This window comes from Tiliqua scincoides, chromosome 1 (genome assembly GCF_035046505.1).
Source record: "Tiliqua scincoides isolate rTilSci1 chromosome 1, rTilSci1.hap2, whole genome shotgun sequence".
Classification (NCBI taxonomy): domain Eukaryota; kingdom Metazoa; phylum Chordata; class Lepidosauria; order Squamata; family Scincidae; genus Tiliqua; species Tiliqua scincoides.
In genome coordinates this window covers 149215873-149231220 of record NC_089821.1, presented here as the reverse complement: position 1 = coordinate 149231220, position 15348 = coordinate 149215873, and the positions used below count along the sequence as shown (strand labels likewise).

Here is a 15348-nt window from a genome sequence, read left to right as displayed (position 1 = left end):
TCTACTTTCAAGTTACAGAGTATGCTTCATGCATGGTTCACAGTTGTACAATAGTTTCTGCTACCAAAGACTGCCTGCTACCAAAATATGCTCTGTATTTCCCAAACTCAAATAGGGAGGCCTGTTGTTTAACATTATGAGTTTGCAAATGCAAACGTGAAAAAGTCACTTCTTCCATCATACTCAATATGAAATGTCCTATTTTACTACAACAAACTGCTTTGCAAAGTCATTGTGAAATGGCTATATAATCAGCGTTTCTCAAACTGTGGGTAGGGACCCAGTAGGTGAGTCGTGAGCCAATTTCAGGTGGGTCCCCATTCTTTGCAATGTGTATTTTATTTTTAACCTATTAGACTTGATGCTGCCATGGTTTTGTGACAGCATTTGGGGAAATGTTACAGATCTGTACTTTTAACAAGCCACTATGTATATGCTTTGAATAATGATAGTCAATGGGGCTTACTCCTGAGTCAGTGTGGATAGGACTGCAGCCTTTGGGATGTTTGGGGAATGTTTTTTAAACAGACCAGCAAATGCTTGGCAGCCCAATCCTATGCCTGTCTACTCAGAAGTAAGTCCCATTAGAGTCAATGAGGCTTACTCTTAGGAAAGTGTGGGCAGGATTGGGCTGTGGGAGGGTTAGGAAGGTTGTTCTTTATTTTAAATAGTTCTTTATTTATTGTAAACTTTTAATTTACTTAATTAATTGCTTTGACTTGATTTTGTTGTATGGGGGTGTTAAAAAATTTTCCTACTTGATGATGTCACTTCTGGCCATGACATCACTTCCAAGTTAATGACATCACTTCTGGTGGGTCCCGGACAGATGTCATTCTAAAAAGTGGGTTCTCGTACTCAAAAGTTTTAGAACCACTGCACTATATAATTAAAGGAACAACAGGTTTACTACTCCCACCACCACTACTAATGAAGGCACCATTCATTTCTGCAGAGCGCAAGGGATGCAGAATAGAATGCGCAGCAACGGAGACCTCATTTCATATCCCCCCTCGCCCAGCAGGTGGCACCAGCGCACAAAGCGTGCCCACAAGAAAGATGGCTCTTCGAACCTTTTCCACGGCAGCCTACGTCGCCGTTGCCCACTACAAAGATGGCGGACGGTATCATAGACGAGGGCAGTACAAACGGGACATAGCCCGTTTCTCTCGCCCCCGCCCTGTCTGGCCCGTTGTGTACCGCAGATACTTGCGCGGTGGCTTTTCTACGGAGGCCGCCAAGGCCCAATTTTCGGAGTGCTGCTGAAAGGGCTCTCCGGGGCGCGAAGGAGGGGGGGCTGCGGCAGGTGAGATCCAAGAGGTTGCCACTCGAGGCGCTTCCCGACAGCCCTGCAGGAGCCCGGCTGGGCCAGACCAAGGTGGGTCTGTCTGCGTCAGCCTCCAGCGGTGGTCAGCCAGAGGCCTGCAGCAAGCCCCCCCCCCCCCGCCGCTGAAACCACTTCTACCCAGTGTTGCATCTACGCAACAGGGACCACATGTGTGCACCTGGGGGCTAGGCAGGAAGGGGTTAACTCACAGTCCTCATAAGAAAGGTGAGGCCCCACACCTGCCCTAGGACTGACTGGACCATGTCCCTGTGAGCTGCTGCCAGCCCTCCCCACCCCTCTCTAGGTATGCCTCTTGCACATGCACTAGGATCAGGTGGCTGGACTGTACCACTTCAGCTTGGAAAGCTGGTCAGTATTTCTCAAGCTGTGGGTCAGGACCCACTAGGTGGGTTCCCATTCATTTCAGTATTTTAATACATCAGACTTGATGCTACCGTCGCATGTGACTGCATTTGGGGAAATGGTACAGATCTGTACTTATAACAGGCTACTATGTATATGCTTTTAACAATGATAATCAATGGGACTTACTCCTGGGTAGGATTGCAGCCTAGGATTCTCAAGCGCTTGATGATGTCACTTCTGGCCATGACATCACTTCCAATGAGTTCTGACAGATTCGCATTCTAAAAAGTGGGTCCTGGTGCTAAAAGTTTGAGAACCACTGACATAGAAAGTTAGTATGTCAGGGAGAAGGCCCTTGCATAGCTTCCTCCCTGGCATGTTTTTTCCTATGTGCATGGAGCTTTTGCAAAGAGCAGCACTGAAACATACAAGCTCTTATCTGAAGTGTTATAGTCCAGGCACATCATGCTGAATGGATAAACTGGGTCTCAAATAGAGCTATTCTCGTCTTCTTAACTAAGGCTGCAATTCTAACCGCACTTTCCTGAGAGTAAGCCCCATTGAACAAAATAGGACTTACTTCTGAGTAGACCTGGTCAGGCTTGTGCCCTAAGTAAAAGCCTCATGCAAGCCTATGCATGTCTACTCAGAAGTAAATCCCATTATAGTCAATTGGGCTTACTTCCAGGAAAGTGTGGATAGTATTGTAGCCTCTCTCCCTTTCTGCCCTGTTAAATCCCACACTGCAGGTTGATACCAATTGCCTCCACATAAGATCATGATTAAACAAAATCATGACTTAAAAAGTATTTGCTTACTTTTCAAAAAAGCTCTACTCTTGTTAATTGCTTGGATTTTAGCTGTGTGGAATGCACATGCCTTCTTTTTGCATTCCCATGTTTCTCATGGTTGGTAGGCAAGTATCCTTTTGATTTTGCATACATTTAAACATAAAAACCAGCAATCCTACAAGTAGGGAATGAACTTCTTGATCTTCCCAAGGCTTCCTACTAGGCTGGAATGTGAAGCTAGTTCTGTGAAACCCTGGTTTACCTAACTCAAAAGGGGTATGATTGAAGGGTCTGTTGCATTCAGAAAACTTGATTAGAAACAATAATTCCCCAGTTTGTGTGGGATCCTGAACTGAATAATAAAGGTTATTAATTGTAGAGTAATGCAAGTACTCTATTGTGTTTTCTACCTGATAGGATGGAGAAGAAGAAAATTTTAATAAAATCCAGCATTGCTGCTTCTAACCTTCTGAAAGCACTCCATTCTCTCTGTCAGATTGGCCACTTTTGTGATGTGACAATACATACAAACCAACTAGGTGTTGAGGAGACATTTTTTGTTCATAAAGCTGTACTGGCAGCTTCCAGCAATTACTTTAAAAGCCTGTTCCTCAAGGATGAGATGCTGAATGCCAAGGATTGCAGGGTGACTCTCCAGGGTGTTCACACAGAAGAATTCATCTCCTTCCTCAAGTTTGTCTACACAACAGAAGTAGAAATTGAAGTGGACAAGCTGCATCGAATGAAGGAGGTAGCTGAAAGACTTGAATGCAAGGATCTTCTTGATGTGTGTAAAGAAATAAAGGCTGTTGGTAAAGACACCAATTTGAGAGTTCATTTGGAGAGACATGACAGTATGATGTCCCTATGGAATCAAAAAGAACAAACAGAAAACAAAGAACAAAGTGATTTGTCCCAAATTTTGGCAACGCCTCTGAAGAGAAATCTTTGGGACAGAAAGAAGAATCCCAAACTGTCAGCTAGATCTGATGTCACCGAAGGGATATCTGGACATCTTAATAAAGATGGTGTTGTTCTTGCTAAGTCTAAAGATGAGGCAACGCCAACCAGGCAATATGAAGTAAATATGCATGAGGCTCAGAACACAGACAGCCAGGAAGATAGTAAAACCAGTCCTCCTCTACTAAATCAGCTGAACTCAAAGGAGATCTGCAGTGTAATAAGCAAGATATTTCCTGGCAAGAAGGCGAATGCAAGTAGTTTGATTCTTGCAGAAACCAAGCGTAGAAAATCGCCACGCAATGTATCAAAAGTCTTGCCACAACTATATGCTTGTGACGAGTGCAATCTTTCCTTCCGTTTTGCCAAGCAGTACCAGTCTCATATGCAACTGGAGCATGACATGAACCTGGTCATTAAATATAGCTGCAATTTGTGTGAGCAGCTTTTTTCTAATGGTCAAAATCTAAGACAGCACAGACTCACTGTTCACAGCAACGAGCGGCGCTTCCCTTGCTTGTTGTGTGACAAAAAGTTCAAGTGCCAGAAGGATATCAACTATCATGTCCGGAGGGTGCATGAAAAGAAACAGAATCCTCAAAGGTGTCCCTACTGTGACAAGGTGATCAGCTCCAAATGTGGTCTGACAGTTCACATTCGGACACATACAGGAGAGAAGCCTTATAAGTGCGAATGCTGTCCAGCAAGTTTTGCACAGAAGTCTGCGTTTAATAACCATATGAGGTACAGTCTTCACTTTTGCAGTTCAGAATATTGAGAGATTAGCTCACCAAGCTTTTCCATTCAGTACTCAAAGGCCTTGTCTGGTTTGGTCTCTCGGCTTCTCTGAACTTGATGTCAGCTACTCCAAGGGAGGGGCCATAGTTCAGTGGTAGAGCGTATGCTTTGCAGTCCCTGGCATCTCCAGTTAGGGCTAGGAAGCATCCTTGTCTGAAATGCTGCAGAGCTGTCACCAGTTTGTTTAAGCAGTGCTGGGCTGATGGCCTCTCTTGATATAAAGCAGCATCAGATTCACTTCACATGCAGCCAGGGATAGAAGTCATAGATACATGATTCACTTTGTGGCTTGGTACTACATCAGTCTATCCACAGAGTTCCTCTCCAGTCATGTCTCCCTTCTGCACACTCACTGATACAGCAGTCTTTCTGTAACTTCTAATTATATTTCTTTAAATTAGTTGTTTTTTTCAATAGAGTGGCATCAGAATTGACTGTGGGTCAATACATTATGTCATAAGTATGTGATTTGGGCTGATAGAGAGATTATACTTATGCATCATAATTCTTTCCCAACAGAAAAATACACGAATGCGGACAAGACAGAAAACTCAGGTCAGGTTACTGGATGAGAGTGCCACCAGCAGAAAGTCCAGATGGTACAGGCTGTGAAACTGATGTTAATAACAAAATATGTGATGAAGAACCAAGTTCTGTTTTGCAAAGTGAATCTGTGAGTGACGAAACTCAGGAGCTTGAGAGAGAGTCCAGGAGTTCTGTTAGGGAAACAGAGTCTGATGATAGAGAGGACAGGCAACAGCAATGTGATGGAACTAATGTGAAGGGAAGGAAAACTGACGAACAGGTGTCTGTAGAAAGCGGTGTTGAAGGGGAAGAGGAAAGGGATTGTGAAACAGAAGTTGATGACAGCAATGAGGCTCTTTTTTCTGATGATGATCAGGATGTAGAAGACGATGAATTGGATGTAGACTACAAAGTAAGAAGCGTAAGCAAATGCAAGGTAGCCAAGAAATCTGCCTACATTATAACCTGTAATAAATGCACTGAGAAGTTTATATCCCGAAAAAAATATGTTGATCACTGCAGAGATGTCCATCATTCTTTGCCTGATAAAGTTTATCAGTGTGAGATCTGCAGCAAGTCCTTTGCTAGTTATAACACTTGGAAAGAGCACAAGGCCTGCGTGCATACGGAAGACAGGCAGTTTGCCTGTACCCTCTGCCACGCCACTTTTAAACGCAAGAGGGATGTGAGGACGCACTACATGCGTAAACATGAAGGCCGAGTGAAGCGCCCTCTGTGTTCTGTGTGTGGAAAGATCTTGAGTTCGAGAACGGCGCTTGTATTTCACATGCGGACACACACGGGAGAGAAGCCATACCAGTGTGGCATTTGTGGCTCACAATATTCTCAGCCATCACAGCTCAAGATTCACTCCAGGTCAGTCTTGCACTGTAATTTGTCTCTCACTTCTGCATGCTGCATCTACTAATATGGGTCCCCCTATGTGACTGTTACAGGCCATGCGTATTAACCACAGGGTAAAAATGAAGAATTGGTGAGTGTGGGTGCTTTCTTGGTGTGGAACTGCTCTTTCTTTGGGGCGTAGCCATTGACCCTCCATTGTTGTTGTTTTTAATGACTGCATCAGTAGTTCCCAAACTACTGTGGTCACTGGTGGATCACAACCTGATTTTTGGTGGGTCACCAAATGGTGATGGAAAGAACAGACAACTAATTTCCTTAAGCCCTGAGGCTATTGAAAAATCAGATACTGTAACTGCTAATTACCCTGCAAAAGAGCTTAGCTCCTGTTTGCAAGATAGCTGATAACTGCCCTGCAAGGAGCTGAGTTTCTTGCAGTTTGCAAGCACATGTAACTATAGAGAGATAATGTTTGAGGACCTTTTTTCTGGTTATTATTAGATAAATTAAATTAAACTAAATATAAAATTAAAATACTGTTTCTTTCTAGATCTCCTTTTTTTAAGGTCTGGTAAACCTGGGTGGGTCCTGTTAGAATAGTGATTTTCAACCTTTTTTGTCTCATGGCACACTGACAAGGCACTAAAATTGTCAAGGAACACCATCAGTTTTGGGACAATTGACAAGGCACACCTTGCTGTTGGTGGGGGGCTCATATCCTCAATGGTCCTATTAATAAATGACCCTCAACCAAACTCCCGCGGCACACCAGTGTGCCATAGCACAGTGGTTGAAAATGGCTGTATTAGAGGGTTGTTTTAAAAGAGTGTCCTGGTGCTAAAATGTTTGGGAACCACTGGACTACATTATAATACATTGCTCATGTACTTTGACATCATGATAGCTTCACTGCGGAAGCACTCAGATAGTCCCCATGACCCTGCATGTATATATGCACACATGCATATAAGGTAGCTGTCAGAAGGCCTAAGGTACTACATAACCCAGAGTTTGTTCCTCCAGTGAATAGGATTTAGCTCGGCTCCAGTAACTGGTCTTAAATTGGTTTTCCTAATATTTTCATATGCCTCTGAATGCAGGTCCCATACAGGCGAGAAACCATATATTTGTGAGGACTGTGGGGCTTGCTTTGCAGATAAAGGGAAACTTAATAGCCACAAGAGAACGCATACAGGTAGGTGTTTAAACCCATTCCCTGAAATCCTTTACAAGGGCAGTGCATATCAAGGCCCCAGTATTCTGATTACAGTTAATTTGGGGGGAGGTCCTAAATGAATAAAAGGTGAGGATTCTTCTGGAAATCTTCACTGGGTAATCATCAGTGTAGGTCAGGGGTGTCCAAGTTTATGGCAGGAGGGCCACATCATCTCTCTGACACTGTGTTGGGGGCCGGGATAAAAAAATTCATTTACATTTAAAATTTGAGTACATTTACATAAGTATACATAAATGACTATATTAAAGATGAACTTATATGAATGAATGAATGGTCTTGCAATAGCTCAAGGTCTATAAAAGGCCTTGCACAAAGCAAGGCTGGCCTTTCCTTTGCTGCTGCTACTGCATCACAGATGTGAAACAGCAAGCAGTGGAGGAAGCCCTCATCCCACAGCTCATGCAAGAGGTCGAACAGTTGGCCAAAACGCTGAGAGCAGTCAGGCGAGTGGGGCTTCAACAAATCTCCAGAGGCTCATTGGAGACTGGGGTCTCCCTGAGGGCCACATTGAGAGGGTGCAAGGGCCACATGTGGCACCAGGGCCAGGGTTTGGGCACCCCTGGCGTAGGTGATCAGGAATAGAACTTGTTCATTTGTCTTTGTTATAGGAGAGCGTCTCTTTAAATGTGATGTATGTGGAAAACATTATGCTACCAATGAATATTTAAAATGCCACAAGCGCTGCCACATGGGAGCGAGGCCATATAAGTGTGGTGTGTGTGGGAAGACATTTGGGCTGAGAGCCTCATTAGCCCAACACAATAATGTTCATGCAGGTAATTTGATTTTTGACTTCCTTTGGGGAGAGGGTGGGTGACAGCTGTGCACCAACTCTGTGTCTGCAACTTTGTGGGCTTTTGCCTTTTCAGAAACTCCTCCTTATTTCTGTGAGCAGTGTGGAAAAACATTTACTCAGCAGGGAGCCCTCCGGCGTCACCAGCGTATTCACACAGGAGAAAAGCCATACAAATGCCGGGCTTGTGAGAGAACCTTTACAGATATGTCTACCCTGAGGAGGCACGTGCTGGTAGGTCCACGTCATCTGTGTACACATTCTAGTAAATATGAAAAACCAAACAAGCCTTTTCATTTTATCTGACAGAATAATATGACCCGAGCATAAAGCATGTCAGAATAGACTGTCACTTGGTCTGGGGGACAGACGGTTCCATGTTGAAAGGTGGAAGTAAGATCATATTTATTGGCAAGATAGAGGCCCAGAGTTTAGCTTTCAGGTATTTTGTTTTTAACTAAAAGCAGGGCCAAAGATAGTATCTAGGGCCTGGAGGGGAACCTACTATGCAATAATGGGGAACAACTAACTTTCTGTCAGATTATGTGGGTTTCTCTGGCCCCCAGAAAGAAGCAGCTCTGTTTCTTCAGAGGATTTCCTTTTGCAGTCTGCAGTGAACATTATCTAGTACAGTTCTTTACATATAATACACACAGATATATAATCTGTTTTGTTTTTCTCTTTATTCATTTGTTAGTTCACTTAGGCTGCAATCCTAACCACACTTTCCTGTGAGTAAGCCCCACTGAATATAGGACTTACTTCTGAGTAGACCCAGTTAGGCTTTTGCCCTTAGTGTATTTTATTTTTTTTTCATAAAATGAAAATAAAACATTAAATACAAATGTTAGCAATGAGAACATTCCATTTCAGAATATTTTTGTGTTTGCCTCAATCATTTTAGAACTCTGATAATAAAAGCAAACCTTTTTTTCCCTTTCCTATTGTAGGTTCATGACCGGAATGCTCACTGGAGGACTTTCTTAATAGACCTTACAATCAAAAAGGATCGTAATTGGTCCAAAATAGAGACTTTATCCAATACGTGTGTGGGTGAGGACTTTACTCCAATTGGGTCAGGTGGCCAAGGCAAACTTTAAAAACCAGAAAGTATCAATACAAAAAAAGCAGAACATGTGACATGCCATAGTAACATGGGAGTTCCTGATCATTCACTTAGGGCACAATCCTAACCCCTTATGTCAGTGCTTTCCAGCACCGGCATAGCAGTGCCAATGGGACGTCTGCTGCATCCTGCAGTTGGGTGTCACTCACGGAGACCTCCTCAAAGTAAGGGAATGTTTGTTCCCTTACCTCAGAGCTGCATTGCCCTTATGTCAGGTTAGGATTGCGTCCTTACACATTTATAAGGAGAAATGGACAAAAGATGGGCACAAGTATTTCCTATACTTCTCATATGACCCATGAGTGGAAATATGCTGGTATCTCCCCATAGGTTCTACAGATGAGCCAAACTGGCAGTTTGGCATCTCCAGAAGGAAGGGATGTGGCCACTGAGCCACTCAGAGCTTGTTGTGGCATTCCTTGTTGAGAAGCAGCATTTTTTTTAAGCTTTGAGACAGATATTTTAGTGCTGGCTTCATTAAGAGTCTGGGGTTGGGTGGGATTTGCTTAGCATGGAAGTTGGTATGGTGGAGTGATTAAGAGAGCTGGATTAGGACTGGAGATCTGGATTCAGATTCTCCACTCAGGGCACAATCCTAACTAACTGTTAGGCCACACAAGTCATAAATATTTGCACCTGCCCAGGAGGGTTGCAAACATGCAAAAGCACATTTGCACCTCTTCGGGAGTTGGCTGGGTCGCTGCAGGAATACACATTGGCCCACAAAAGCTGCATCCAGCCTCTGCGTCTACGCGGGGAGGGAAAGGTTGCATCCGCCAAGCTTGGCCAGCGCACGGGTCTGGGAAGGGCAGGGTGGAGGCAGGAGGAAGGCATTCCAGGGTGGAGGGATGGTGAGTGGAGGGTATTCTGGGGAGTGGGGAGCAGGAGGTGGAGCTGGGACCCAGCAGTTATGAGTTTCCCCTTGTCTCCGGCTGAGCCACTTCTGGCCCCAGTCTTGCGCTGAATACAGCGCAGGCCTCCTGGCCTGCCTATTCCAGCGCAAGATAGGATTGTGCTGTCAGCCACAAAGCTTATTGGGTAACCTTGGGCCAGGCCACTGTCTCTCAATTCTACTCTACTATATTGTTAGGATGAAACAGAAGAGAACAAACTTCATTGCATTGGAGGAAAGGGTAAGTAAAAATTAATCAGAGCTGAAACTCAGCAGGCACTGTCAGGCATGCATAACTAACTTTAGCATAAATATTTATTCAGAAAGTTTATATCCTGCCTTTCTCCTTAAAATAAAGAACTGCTATACAGGTCCAGCCTACTTTTACATGGATTTGACTCAACACGAATGGCCCCTGCAAATGAGAAGGAATGTGCTGATCCCTTGAGAAGGGGAAAAATGCACCCTTTAAAATCACTTTAAAAAACTGAACAGTCCTTAACAATAGCCTCCTTAATGAGAGAGGGGGGCAGCTGGCTAACAATCCATCAATCCTTCTCTTCAGGGGACCCCTCCCTCCCCCCTGAGCAAGTGAAAGAAAGTTGATCACTTCGCATTGGTGAAGGGAGGGGCTGAGTGTAAGCTCTCAGCTCTTTGTAAGCTCTTGGAGGAGGACTGATTGATGGATTGTCTTCTTAATGACTCTTAGTCAAAAGGTCATCAAGGCTGTTTTTAAAAATCACTGGAGCAAAGAAACTTTGTTTTTTAAATTGATTTGCTATAGTGTGTTTTTTTTGCCATCCATGTGAGTGCTTGGCACCCACCCCACCTGAATAATTAGTCTCACCCTGTAATATAGCAGCAAAAACAACAATTTTCAACTCTGACTCCATTCAAGAGAACCAGTGGAAGGAGGGAAGACTTCCAGAAAAGTTGATTAAAACATGTCAGATAAGGGTGTGGTCACATGGACTACCTTGAAACTAATAAGTGCGCAGACTGGATCCCTTTCAGTCTGGCTTCAGGCCAGGCTTTGGGACGGAAACAGCATTGGTTGCCTTGGTGGATAACCTATGTTGAGGGCCGGATAATGGGAGTGCATCCATGCTGGTCCTTTTGGACCTTTCAGCAGCTTTTGATACCATTGACCGTGGTGTCCTTCTGAGATGGTTGGCTGAGTTGGGGATTGGGGACACCATTTTGCAGATGGTGGTACTGGGGGACTCCTGTTCGGCAGCTTGGCCCTTAGAGTGTGGGGTGCCACAGGGCTCTATACTGTCCCCCATGTTATTTAATATCTGTATGAAACCACTGGGAGAGGTCATCCAGGGATTTGGAGTTGGGTGCCATCAGTATGCTGATGACACTCAGCTCTCTCCACTGAACTCCAGGGTGGCTGTCTCTGTCCGGGAGCATTGCCTGGAGGCAGTTGGAATCTGGATGAGGTCAAACAAGCTGAAATTAAATCCGGACAAGGCAGAGGTCCTCCTGGTGCAGAATTCCATGATGCAGGTGCTGGACTATTGCCCTGCTCTGAATAGGGTAGCACTCCCCCTGAAAGAGCAGCTTGAGGGTTATCCTGAACTCACAGCTGCTTCTGGATGCCCAGGTGTCAGCTGTGGCCAAGAGCACCTTTGCCCAGCTTACCTTACTCAGTCAGAGCTGGCCATGGTGGTCCATGCCATGGTGGCATCAAGATTAAACTATTGCAGTGCATTCTGCATCAGGCTGCCCTTGAAGATAGTCCGGAAGTTGCAGCTAGAGGGCAGCAGTTTGAGTCTGTCATGTCGCTGCTCTGGCAGTTGCACTGGCTGCCAGTTCGTTTCTGGACCCAATTCAAGGTGCTGGTTTTTACCTTTAAAGCCCATAACAGCTTGGGACCAGCATATTTGAGAGACTGCTTTCTTCTGTATAGTCCGTTTCATTCTCTTTGGTCATCAGAGAGGGCCCTGTGCTGCCCTCAAGAGAGTTTAGGGGGATGGCAGTCAGAAATAGGGCCTTCTCGGTGGTGGCACCTGTATTATGGAATTCCCTCCTCTTTGAGTTGAGAACAGCTTCTTCACTGTTAAGCTTCTGGCAAGACCTGAAGACTTCTTTATTTCAGAAAGCCTTTGATGCATGATCAAGGGCATGATGGCTGCTTTTTCAACAATTGTTTTATACCGCTGGTTTTATCTATTTTATTGTATTATATATTGTATGTATTTTAAGTGTTAGCCACATTGGGTGCCCTTTGGGGAGAAAGGCAGATTACAGATATAATAAATAAATATTGAATTTTTATCCTGCTTTTCCCCTGAAGGGCACTCAAAGCAGCATTTATACATATATATAAGTGTTAAAGGTAACCAGCAGCAATCACTCAGAAATATAACTGAAGAACAGTAGCACATGAACTACAATACAATAGTCAATAAAATATACTTTTAAAATGTCCCTTGTAAAGGATGTGCTGCTTCTCATTTGCCAGGATGTTTCTCTATTTCTGAATGCAGGGATCAAGACACAGACCTGAAACCTTTGCTTGGTAGCCAATTTCAGGTTGGTCTCCATTCATTTCAATGTATTATTTTGAAACAATAGTCTCATGTTGTTTGAAAATGATACACAGAAATGATATTCTCATATTACTATTTTGTAATTGGAATATGATAATAAAAATTGCAAATTTGTTTTTTTCTCTAGTCAGTTTACATTATGGCATCTGATTTGTTAAAGGTTATAATTATTTATAACTCACCTTTCCCTCCACAATGCAGCACCCAAGGCAGTTAACAATAAAATATAAATACTGAAACATCACTAAGAGCAAATACAACCAATATTTAAAAGCAACATGTATATCACATCATAGCTGGCAGACAAAAGGTACAGGAATAGATACAGATGTTCTGGAAGTATATGGTGATCCAAAATTTGGAAACAATGCATGCAGAATTATAGCTGCCTAAAGTACAGCAGTCGTACCTTGCAGTTGTTCTGCCAGATTCCCAATCTAAGCCTCACTTAGGGAACTTATGCCCACTCTAAGCTAATGTAGCTCCCCTTTTGTTCCCCAACAATGGCCCCAGTTCTCTACAGCAGTACTGCTAGACTCCACCACCAGGGTAGCTTGCCTGTTTAAACAGCAGGGACATCTCCTCCCAGTTCCTAAGGCAGCAGTCCTTCCAGGTATAGCAGCACACCTCAGTTCTCCAGCACTCCATAGCCTGTTAGTAGTCCATTAGTCAGTGAGCCAGAAGGTCAGTCCACAAGGCAGAGCCATAAGTCAACAGTCCAGTAGGTCCATTAGCCACAAAGTCAGCCCATTCAGTTGATCAGCAAGCAAGTCTCCACTACAATCCACAAACCCTTCCTGCTCAGGTGCTCCTTATATCCCTAGGGACCTCATTGCCTCTAGTGGCTGCAGCTGTGCAGCACACCCTTTGCTGAAAGCCCAGGCCTTAACTCAAAGGGGCCACTGCAGACACCACATCCTATCTCCTCGATAGATCTTCAGCGGTTCCAATACAGCAGTAAAAAAAGAATTGATCTAATGCAGTGTTTCTCAAACAGGGTCAGGACCCACTAAGTGGGTTGTGTGCCAATTACAGATGGGTCCCCATTCATTTCAATTTTTTTTTTATTTTTAATATATTAGACTGGATGCTATCATGGTATGTGACTGCATTTGGGGAAATGTTACAGATCTGTACTTTTAACAGGTTACTATGTATATGCTTTTGACAATGATAGTCAATGGCACCTATTCCTGGGTAAGTGTGGATAGGAGTGCAGCCTGTGGGATGTTTGGGGAATTTTTTAAAAACAGATCAGCAATGGCTTGGGAGAGTTAGGAGGGTTCTTCTCTATTTTAAAGATAAATTTTTAAACTTATATTTAGTGTAAAATTTTAATCCACTCACAGCCCAATCTTGACCTGTGCGGCACCCAGAGGAGCAGCAGTGCCAAAATGGTGACTGCTGTATCCTAAGCACGCTGGGCAGCCACTGCTGTCTCCTTGGTGGAAGGGGGACATTCGTTCCTAAGGGTAAGGGTGCGGGCCCCGCAATGGAGCTACTGAGCCAGTTATTTTGCTAGTGCAGAGTTGAGCGGCCTCGTGTCGGGAGGCCCAATGCAGGGTTCTGGATCTGGCAGAGCAGAGCTATGCTGGTGTGCAGAGCTCAGGATTGGGCTCTTACTTGTTTTGATTTGATTTTGTCATATGAGGTGTGTTAAAAAATGTCCTGCTTGATAATGCCACTTCTGGCCATGACATCACTTCTAGGTTACTGACATCACTTCTGATGGGTCCTGACAGATTATCACTCTAAAATGAGTTCCAGTGCTAAAAAATTTGCGAACCACTAGGAAGAAAAGCAGATTAAAACAAAAACAAAAACTTGAATTTACTTGTAGCAGCTATGTTGGTAAAGGTGAAACATGTATCAACAGATGAATGGTTAAGGAAAGTTTTGAATAATCTTAATATTAGACAAATTGACACATTTAACAAGCAAGGGGAGAAGGGTTCAAAACTGCTTTCCATTTCCTTTTGGATTGTTAAATATAATACAACGATACTGCTGCATTTTTGTTGTTGTTTTGTGTGTGTGTGTGTGTGTGTGAGAGAGAGAGAGAGAGTCCTGCCTTATTGCCTTCTTTGCTAATCCTTGCAAATAAAAAGAAACCCTGCTTCACTGGCTTCCTTCTATAGAAATGTGCAGGGTGGGCAAGGTTGCTTGCAATGCAGGGTAAAGGCTGCTTCTTCCCAAAAATAGCTTCTCCTTCCCCCCCCCCCAATAGAAAGGAGTTCTAAAGGCAGCATAAACAGAAGTCCCTGCTCTATTGATTGGCTTTCATATCAAGGCCATTCTCTACCTTGTGGTTAATTTATAGGTAAACTATTTTTGGCAGCTAAGAAATTTTAATATGTAATGTTAATTTTCAAAAGTTACACTGAAACCGTTTTGGGGAAAGGATGCCTAGTTGAATACATATTGTAGTGTATACAGTTGCAAATTTCTGTCATCAAACTGTAATCGTTTTTTAAAGCAGTAATTCTCAACCATTTTTACTATGAGTTCCCATGCCAGTCTATTCAATCTTTAGGAATCTGCTCCCTAATACTTTTAAGTCACTGATTTTTAATAATGGCCTATTGAATGTTTGCTATTTGCTTTAAAACCAATTCCTTTTTATTTAGTACCTTCAGATTATAAAAAAAGAAAGACAGCAATTTAGTTCCTAGAAAAACTCAGAATTCAAAGATCACACAGGAAAAAAAAAGCAGCAGAGCCAAAAGAGTTATACACATTGAATAACACTTTCTGCCTGCTCTCTGTCCCCCATAAACTCCAGTCTAGAAATTGTTTTGCCATTGTTGTGTGAAAATTTTGGGCTACCAAAATCATTCCAGGCCCAAAGGTAAAGAAAGTTCTTAGCAAAAGTTTATCAATAATCACCACTCAGAGATGAATTCCATTTTCAGTCCCCTTCACTTGTTTGCTTTCTTATGGGAGACAAATTGTGCGTGTGGTGTGTGCGTGGGTGGTGGTTGCTCAAGCTTGTATGTGAACTTCTTGGAGGCATCTGGCTGGCCACTCTTGGGAGCAGCGTAGGGCTAAATGAACCAATGGTTGTTTTTTTTCCTTATGTACATTTTACTTTCATGATTCTACACCTTCAAGTTG

The 15348-nt window shown here is 43.5% G+C and overlaps 1 protein-coding gene across 1 annotated transcript; it reads left to right on the top strand.

Annotated features, from left to right (window-relative positions):
* Positions 1 to 1167: 1167 nt before the first annotated feature.
* LOC136635986 (GDNF-inducible zinc finger protein 1-like) lies at positions 1168 to 14237 on the top strand. The gene is made up of 7 exons (XM_066611067.1): positions 1168 to 1378; positions 2902 to 4188; positions 4762 to 5643; positions 6729 to 6823; positions 7474 to 7641; positions 7735 to 7892; positions 8609 to 14237. The coding sequence occupies exons 2-7, from the start codon at positions 2903 to 2905 to the stop codon at positions 8756 to 8758; spliced, it is 2739 nt and encodes a 912-aa protein (XP_066467164.1). The 5' UTR covers positions 1168 to 1378; position 2902; the 3' UTR covers positions 8759 to 14237.
* The last annotated feature ends 1111 nt before the right edge of the window (positions 14238 to 15348 follow it).